This window comes from Fukomys damarensis, unplaced genomic scaffold (genome assembly GCF_012274545.1).
Source record: "Fukomys damarensis isolate Sample0158 unplaced genomic scaffold, DMR_v1.0_HiC HiC_scaffold_3, whole genome shotgun sequence".
NCBI classification, from domain to species: Eukaryota; Metazoa; Chordata; class Mammalia; order Rodentia; family Bathyergidae; genus Fukomys; species Fukomys damarensis.
Window position 1 is genome coordinate 47,237,186 of NW_022900915.1, and position 9,610 is coordinate 47,246,795.

General features: G+C 41.4%; 1 protein-coding gene across 1 annotated transcript; it reads left to right on the top strand.

The window, feature by feature from the left end:
- Window positions 1-2,021: 2,021 nt before the first annotated feature.
- Window positions 2,022-2,954, top strand: LOC104858621 (olfactory receptor 15). The gene has a single exon (XM_010618890.3). The coding sequence runs from the start codon at window positions 2,022-2,024 to the stop codon at window positions 2,952-2,954; it is 933 nt and encodes a 310-aa protein (XP_010617192.3).
- Window positions 2,955-9,610: the final 6,656 nt, after the last annotated feature.

The following is a 9,610-nucleotide window of genomic DNA, read 5'->3' on the forward strand; positions in this document are numbered from 1 at the left end:
GCACAGATGAACATCAGCAGACAGGTTTGACTGCACAGAGACCGTGATAAACTGATAACTTGCAAAAGACTCAAATCAGAATCTTACCAGTTGCCACTGCTGGCAAGCTCTGTAACGAAAGGTTAGTTGATGTCGTTTAGTTGTCTAGCTGTATCTGCTGGCAGGCTTTAAGTGAGATTAAACATTAGCTTATCCTGTGCATGGCTCACACATGTTTATTTACCAGGTCCATAGAGACTCTGTCCTGCGCTGTGCAATTATATCAGTCACAGTTTTGATTAACTTACAAGCTAACCCTGGTTAAAATAGGTAAAAACAATTGTCACTGAAGAGGTTCTTTGCAAAAGGAGAACAAATGAATGATTGGACAGCAGAAGTCTATACGACTGCCAAGAAAAGGAAAGCTGCATTTAAAAGAAAATATGAGTCCTCCTTAAACTATAAATTCATTGCAGGAGATTCACATTCTACAAGCGCACGTTGTATAATCTGTCCTCATTAGCTATCACCCATTTGCGAATGGGGCAGAGAATCAACTTTCTTTATGCTAAAAGATCAGCTAAACTGCTTGAAACCTCAAAGGACAGTGGTTTCTAAAGTATTGGAAACCACTTCAAGTCTCCTTATGTTAGGAAATAAAGTTAAGGCAGAATATACTGAGTTTGCCACAAGAGCATTGAACAACCTGCTTCTATTTCCATTCATTCTGTGTTTGTGAAGCAGGGTTTCTGTATGGGCTGAAAAACAAACAAACAAAAATATTTTGGAGTAGACTGGACATTAGCACATGTCTTCAGATGTCCCAGTCTCTTGTCACCCTGTTGGGAGAATCTATTGCCAGAAAAATAAGCTCAGAACACATCTGATTCTGCACTATATTGAGCTGCATATTTATTTCATTATAGAGTACAAGGAAATAATCATAAATATAAAGGGCACAATAACTGTGGTGTTTGAATCATATCAAAATTATCCCAATCCACAGTCCATGGAAAAATCTTCTGTGAAATTGGCTCCTCAAGCCAAAATATTTGGGAGCCATGGAAATAAGTGAATTTAGCCAATCACAATATCGCAAACAATATAGGATTGTATTTATCTGAGGTATTCAAAGAACTAAAACTACAGAGAGTGGTAGTAGAACGGTGACGGCCAGAATCAGAGAGAGAGAGAGAGAGAGAGAGAGAGAGAGATTTGATTTCCAGGTCTGATGGGAATATTGTCAGATGGAAAGAGGCGGTGGGAGCACAAAAATATGACAGCACCCAACACCACTCCATGGAGAGATTGAAAGTGGCTAAGATAGAAGAGGATGTATGTGCATTTTACTGTCACAAAACTAGGGGCATAGATATGGATCCAGAATAACTCTATTTAACAGCCTCTTCACACCTGAGAATCCCATTGCCATATGGAGCCACTTAACTTTCTCAAGCGCTACCCTGTCCAGCTGAACCCCAAATCCCTCACCTTTGTGGACTCAGAGGGAACAGGAGTCAGTGCCCTGAATGCAAGGGGCCTCACAGCACATTTCACACCACTACAGAACCAAAGTCAGTGAGTCACGGACACCAAGAAAGGGTAAAAGGGGAAGATGGGAAAGGGAGAATTGGGAAGAAAGAAAAACGCGGCTGATATGTGTTTGCAAATAAACAGATTGCTGGTTCAGTGGATTTATCTCTATGTAAAATGTTCAGGGAGATGTACCAGGAATCCAACTCAAGGCCTCAAGCTTGCCAGGAAGGTGCTGTGCCCTACCACATATGTATGCATCCCAGCCCTTTAAACATTTTTTTGGAATGTCTTTATGTACCTTTACACTGACTATAAAGTGAAGGCAATGGAGACTGTTGTGCAGATATTCAAAATTTTCCCTAAAAGTTGGGAGGCATATTTCAACACAGGGAAAAGTTTTAGTGTGCTTCTTTATAGTTATTGAAAGTGAAAAGTCATGCACATCATCAAAATATGTCCCTTTCCTTTCAGGTACATATAAAGCAGATGCCATGGGAGGGGGAAACATGAGTTTTCCCAACACTTTTGTCCTGCTGGGCTTCTCAGAGTTTCCCTGGCTGGAGAGGCCCCTCTCTGCAGTGGTCCTTGTCTCCTACCTCCTCACCCTGGTGGGGAACAGCTCCATCATCCTCCTCTCCCTGGTGGACCCCAGACTCCAGACGCCCATGTACTTCTTCCTGGACAACCTCTCTCTGCTGGACCTTAGTGTGACCTGCGCCATTGTGCCCCAGCTACTGACCAACCTCTGGGGAACAGACAAGACCATTGCTGCCTGGGGCTGCATCACTCAGGCATATATTTTTAACTGGACTGCATGTGCAGAATGCATTGTGTTGGCCATGATGGCCATCGATCGCTATGTGGCCATCTGCCGGCCCCTCCAGTACACTCTCATCATGCGACCCTCAGTGTGTGTGCAGATGGCAGCTGTCTCCTGGTCCAGTGGACTCCTGAACTCTCTGCTCCAAACCACACTCACCCTCCAGCTCCCTATCTGTGGACACCACACCCTGGACCACTTCTTCTGTGAGGTCCCTGTGATCATCAAGCTGGCCTGTGGGGACACCTCTGCTAATGAGCTGGCTCTGGCTATAGGAGCCATCCCTTTTGCCGGGATGGCTCCCCTGCTGGTGCTCATCTCCTACACCCTCATTGCCAGAGCTGTACTGAAGCTCCCTTCAGCTGAAGGCAGGCACAAGGCACTCAGCACCTGCAGTTCCCACTTGCTCGTGGTCACCCTGTACTTTGGTCCTGCCATCTATGTATACCTCCAGCCCCCAGAAAATCATACTCAGGCCAAGTTCATGTCCTTCTTCTACTGTGTGATCACCCCAGTGCTCAACCCACTCATCTACACCCTGAGAAACAAGGATGTGCAGACGGTGTGGAAGAGGATCCTGCAATCACAGGGAGGGGCAAAGCCCTTGGACGCAAGATGATCTCTGCCTGTCTCCTGGAGCAACCACATGCACACACTTCAGTGAATATTCATGTGGCTGCTTGCTATGTATGCCTAGGATGTATATATGCCTATGATTCAAAGAAAAGAGTTTCCTCCTCTGCATGATAATAAATCTGATACCAAGAGAAACTTTTTTGGCTAGAAAGTTCTGTTCCTGAAACCTCAAACAGAATCACTAGGATTTGTCTTGATCTTACCCAAATGTCTTGTTTCCTAAGACAAAATGTGCAGTGCAGTACTTACCTTTGTAGGAAGAGATAACTGTACATCCATGTCCATCACCCCACTATTTATAGTAGTCAAGTGAGTCACTTCCTGGTCTCTAAAAATAGTTTAATACCCAGATTATAAAAGAGATACTGAAAAACCAATAGCAAGATAAATCTCTGATTAAAGAGTCATTCAAATACCATTTATTTTCAAAAGTAAACAATTAAATGTCCACGCACATGAAAAGGTGCTCAAAATTTCAAATTATCAGGGAAAAGCAACTCAAAAACATGCTGAGAAACCATCTTACAATTGGTAGAATGATTATTACCAAAAAGAGAGAAAAGCAGTAAAAGTTGCCATGTGGAGAAAGGGGAAATCATAAAAACTGTTGAGGAGAAAGCAAATTTGTGGAACCACAATCAAAACACTGTAGAGGTCCCTCAAAACTTACAAACAGAACTTACCCAAAGATAGTCAGGTCCCCTCTGAACATTTTCTTTTTTAAGGAGTACATGATTTCCAGACGTTACAAAGTCACGTTCCTCATGGGGAACTTTCACCTGTACATCACATATCTTAATTCTTTTTTATTTTTTGCATTTCTCTCCCCTCCCTTCAGCCCTTCTTCTCCTTCCCATTTACAAATACTCTGTTTCCATTTTTCCTTCCGTTCTCTCTTTATTTAAAATCCCTTTCCCTTTCCTGGCTTCCTCTACTCTCTTCCTTTGCTCCTCTTCCCATTCTGGATTCGCGGCAGAATTCATAATAGCTAAATCTTATAAAGAGCCTATACGCCCATGAATGGATTAAAGAAAATGTGGTGTGATATACAATAGGGTACGACTGTGGCATAAAAGGATAAACCTGAGGCGTTTTTAGGTAAAGGGGTGCATCTCAAGACCAAAAACGCCAGTGAAATAAACCAGACACAAAGGCTAATATTGCGCCATTTCTCTTGTACGAGAAATGCAAAGAGTGAAAAACAATTGAAATGGGTGGCAGATACTGGGAAATATGAAAAGGTCGGTGATCTGTGAAAATAAAATAAAATCACGACTTAGAGAAGAAACCCAGACGTCCGTGTGTTTCTTATCCTTTCTGTCCTAACTGACATGAAACAGCTCAAGCGTGTGGACAGGCGGAGAAAGATCTGGTGCAGAGACAGACCCACGGGCAGTGGTGTTGATGAACCTGGAGAGGCGGTGCCGAAGGACACACCTGGAGCCCGGGGTGACAAGTGCTGGCGGTGTCCCTTACAGGAGGAAGCTTGGACGTCGTTTCACGGAGGAGACAGAGGGATCCCAGGGGGAAGGCGGAGGTCAAAGGAAGCAGCGCATGGAGAAGAGGTACCGGAGCCCTGAAGGGCGGCATCGGAACCACTAGAAGCCATGCTGCAGCATTCCTGAGGTTCACTGAGAAGCTGTCTCTTCGGTGTTCTCACGACAGGACAAGCGGGAGATGTCAGACACGGGAATGACTGGTGTCGGTGGTCATCTTGCCAGGCGTTCTGATGCCCCACATCACACCTTACACTTAGAGTATGCAGATGATTTGTTATTCAATTATTCTGTGGAAAGGTACAAAAATAACGTGAAATGGGAAGTTTTCTGTGTATAGGTTGCCATTTTTTTCTATTTTCTTTTGTGAGTGCTGTTCACATTTTTTTTTTTGAATAGGGTTTTTTGGTACTGTTTCTGTGAAGCCCTTTTGGATTTTCTTTCCCCATTAATTTCATTGGTACTTTTAGAGCAAACAGCACAGTTACTCTTATCATTGAGGTCTTGTACCTTTACATGATATGGCTCAGTTATTTTTCCCCGTATCCCTGCCTTACCTTTAGCCCCTTCACCCTTCCCTATTTACAAGGATTTTGTTTCCATTTTTTCATATTTTTTCCTTTACTTCCTTCCCCTCCTCTCTGTCTCCCCTTTAGAACTTTTCTTCCTATTTCACACTATCGAATATACCTTTTGCACCTTATTTACAATTTTAGTTTTTCATACCAGAGAAACTATTCAGTATTTACTTGTGTGTCCTATTTATTTAATTTGAGTATGTCCTCAATGTGCATCCATTTAGCTATAATTTCTCTAGTTTGTCATTCTTTATGGCTGAGCAGTACTCCATTTTATTAAAAAAATATACATCTTCTTTATCCAGTCTCCAGTTGATGGACATTTGGGTTGTAAGTTTTAGCTATTACAGATTGTGCTGTTATAAACATGGGTGCACATATATCACTGTGATATGATTCCTTTAATTCTTTTGGAAAGATACCCAGCACAGGGATAGCTGGTTCAAATGGAACCTCTAATCCTAGTTCTTTGAGGTGTCTCCATATTGATTTCCACAGTGGTTGCACCAGTCTGCACTCCAACCAGCAATGGAGTAGGGTTCCTTTCTCCCCACAGCCCTGCCAGCATTGATTATTGTTTGATTTCTTGGTAGCAGCCATTCTTTTTGGGGTAAGGTGAAATCTCAGTGTTGTTTTCATCGCATCTCTTGAATGACCAGTGACGTGGAATATTTTTTCATATATCCACATGACAACTATTACTGCTTTTCTCTCTTTTTGGTGTTAATCATTCTACCAGTTATAAGATGGTGTCTTACTATGCCTTCGAATTGCTTTTCCCCGATAATTTGCAATATTGAGCACCTTGTTATATGCCTGGCCATTCAAATGTTTACTTCTGAAAATATCCAGGTGTTTTGTGGTTTTTTGTTTGTTTGTTTTGTTTTGTTTGTTTTTGTTGATTTTTGAGGCAGGGTCTCACTATGTAGTTGAGATTGTCCTGGAACTCACTATATAGCCCAGGCTGGTCCCGAACTTGCAGTGATCCTCCTGCATCAGCCTCCCTAGTGCTGGGATTACAGGCATGAGCCACCACACCTGGCTAATATCCAGGTGTTTAAATCACTATTTAATAAAAGTTTTCTCTTGCTGTTGGTTCTTCAGTGCCTCTTCTATAATCCAGTATTAAACTATGATCAGAGACTGGGAAGTGAAAATGTCCTCTTTAACTGTAAGTCTCCTCTTCACTGGTGATCACTTCCCCTGCTGATGAGAAACAATGAAGTTTAATGTAGCTTCTCTGTGTTTTTATGACTTCTTTTGTTTTAAATGAAACAGTTTTGGAAAGTAGACATCAGGGCTTTCCAGAATTGTTTCATTTAAAACAAATCATGGAAATCACGAGGAAGGCGCCCCCCAGCCTCACCCGTGGTCCTTCCTCCAGCAGCTGTCTGAGAGCCAGGGACACTGCGGTTTCCTTCCCGGCACCCTCCTCCGTCTTTCACCTACCTCTTACAGTGAGTTTACATTCCTTTCTTCCATGCCAGATACGCCAGGAGGAGCTCCTCTGTGGGACAAAATGCTCATCAAATACAGGATCTCACCAGCGTCACTTCTCCCAGAGCGCTGCGACAGAGCTGAGAGGGCACAGGGAGGAGACGCGGAGGGCAGCACAGCCTGCTTCCCTGGGGAGGAGCACAGTGAGGCTGAGGCTGGGACGCCGCCCTCCTGCCTGCCCTGTCTGTCCGTGGATCGCTTGCTGGGCCTCCCTCAGTTTCTCTCCTCTCCGCTCGTATCCGCTTTGGGATTAGATTCCATAATGGAGAAAGATGTTGAAAGGGGCAGTTTTCACGGATTTATTTAATGAAAAATGGTTGGCTTTATATCAAAGATAAGTCTTATCAGCATATTTAATTTAGAAATTGATTCTAAATATATCCAAGAAATTAGTTGCAGAGCGAATTCAAAAACCGAGCCTACCAAACATTCAGCTCCAGACTTTGATGAAAACACACTTTGAAAAACACAGGATGTGCAGTTCACATGGCGGAAAGCTCTAAAGTAATTCTTCCGGCTAAGTGAATCTTTTTCCTCTTTTCATTTTGTCTTCCTTTTTCACTCAATCTCCAGTTTCTCTGCCACCAAAACTGTACTCCTCTGAGTGGAATGGCTTTGGTTCACACAGGAGAGACAGTACTATTTTTGACTTATTTCGCTTGGCAGTGTGTTTTCCAACTCTGCATTTTCTTAACCATTCAACCATTATGGACACTGAGTTTACTCCATACCCTGGCTGTTGCGAATGGTGTCGCAGGGACTGTGTGTGTGCAGAGCTCTCCTCAGCACACTGAGCTTCAGTCTTTCCACAGGGACCCACAGCTCACAGCTGCTGGGAGGGTGAGTCTTCAAAATTCTCCTTATGAAGATGCCAAGTGCTTGAGATGCTAGATGGGTTCATTAAGTTGATTTTGTCATTATAGTTTATATGAAAAAATTACAAGTTCATTTTGTACCCCATAAATGTGTATTTATATAGTTTGAAACATCCATTAAATGTTTTAAAATCATATGAAAATATGTACCCAAACATTTTCCTTTTAAAATGTCCTATTTGAAAAATATTTGGCCTGAGCCTATCTGAAAATGATTAAGAAAGCACAATAAGATTTTGGATTGTGAGTAAATTGTTTTGCATGAGGTTGAAGATGAGCCATCATTTCTCATAAATTTTAACTTTAATAATGAGCGGTGTTTTATGATACAAGTAGTACATTACACTGAATGGCACATGACCACAAGTGAGACATTAAATTCCATTAGGTTCCCAACACCCCCGGTGTGTGTGTGTGTGTGTGTGTGTGTGTGTGTGTGTGTGTGTGTGTGATTAGAGGTCATCACCTCTTAATGGTAACAACTTATGGAGGAGATCTCATTGGCAGAAGAACAGAAGAAAAAGGCAGAAAATCACTCATTTCAAATGAGATTATGGATAGGTGTAAAGTGTGGAAACAGTACAAAATTCTGTAGAATAGCACCACCCAAATAAGGCTGTAGTAGTGGGAGAAGTGAATCAGTTTAATGACAATGCACCATCACATTTCTGCAAAATCTTTAATGGAGGCAAAAATAAGTGTCATTGGATATGTGTTGTTAAAGTTGCATGGAGAGGAAAGGAATCCACTGAGCCAACAGCAGGGATTCTCTTAGTGACGGTTAAAATCACCCTATTTAAAAGCCTCCTCTCTCTTGTCTCCCTCACACCAGCCATGAAGGTTTTCAGAGTTAAACACAAGTTAATTTTTTGTTTTTATTTATATTTTCTTCATTTTTATTATATAACAGTATTATAATCATGTTTATGTAAGTAGTTTTGGTTGTGGAATGAACTACTTGCATTTCTTTTATTTCTAATGGAGAAATTTGTTTTGATATACAAGTATTTTGGATTACAAGAAGGCTTGAAGAACAACCTATGCTCCCAAATGAAGGTTTTACTGTACATACTTTTAGCAGAAGTTTTTTAAAAAGAATACAGGATGGCTGTCATCTTACTGTTTTCTGTGATCCTTTATTCCCATGAAATCGTTATTTTTATAAGGGAATTGTCTGGCCTTCTGCTCGGTGGATGGCATCTATATCTAGTTTATCCCTTTTTCTTTTGCTCAAAAATGGTAGAACTATATTAGGTATGGTCATTTATTCACATTAACTAGAACAGCATTTCACCAACCACCATGCATATGCTTACATCTTATAACTTCCACTGTTCCTGAAAATTCATAGATTGTGTTTTTCACAAAATTTTAGACAATCTGAATTTTCTGTTTTCTTTCTATTCTAGATCCATGTAAATGTCCTTTTTTTTCCTAAAATATTTTTTCTACTTCTTTATTAAGGAAGCAAATCCCACTACTTTCTGGACAGCTCCATTCTCACTACTCTTATTCAGAGTGGGACTGGAAACTCTAGCCTGAGCAGTTATACAAGAGAAGGAAGTAAAAGGGAACCAGTGGGACACAACAAGGTCAAATTATCCCAGATTGCAAATACCATGATTCTACAGCTAAAAAATCTAGAGTCCACTAAATGCCTTTAAACTTATTAATCTAGCAGAGTAATAGGTAGCAGTATCATTTTACAAAATGTATCAGTTTTGGATATATTAACTAAACTTTCACTGAGGCAGAAAACGGTCAAAAATTCCACTGACATCAGACACACACCCACATACATGTGAGTGCACACATACACTAAGACACTAAGAATAAATTTACCCCGTGAGGTAAAAGATCTACCCAGTGAAAGCAATGCTGATATTCCACCTCACCCCAGAAAGAATGGCTGCTGTCAAGAAATCAACCAATAGCAAATGTTGGAAGATCTGTGGGGAAAGAGGAACCCCGCTCCAGTGCTAGTGGGAGGGCAGACTGTGCAACCACTGTGGAAATCGGTATGGAGATACTTAAAACAAACAGAATTAGAAGCCCCATTTACTTAAAACAAATAGAATTAGAAGTTCCATTTAACACAGCTATTCCCCTCCTGGGTATCTTACCCAAAGAATAAAAAGAATCATATCACAGTGATATACGTGCACCCACATTCTAGGCAACACAAACTGTAAT

Excerpts from the sequence above, each read along its gene's own strand:
- LOC104858621 (XM_010618890.3), top strand. The coding sequence starts at position 2,022 with ATGAGTTTTCCCAACACTTTTGTCCTGCTGGGCTTCTCAGAGTTTCCC.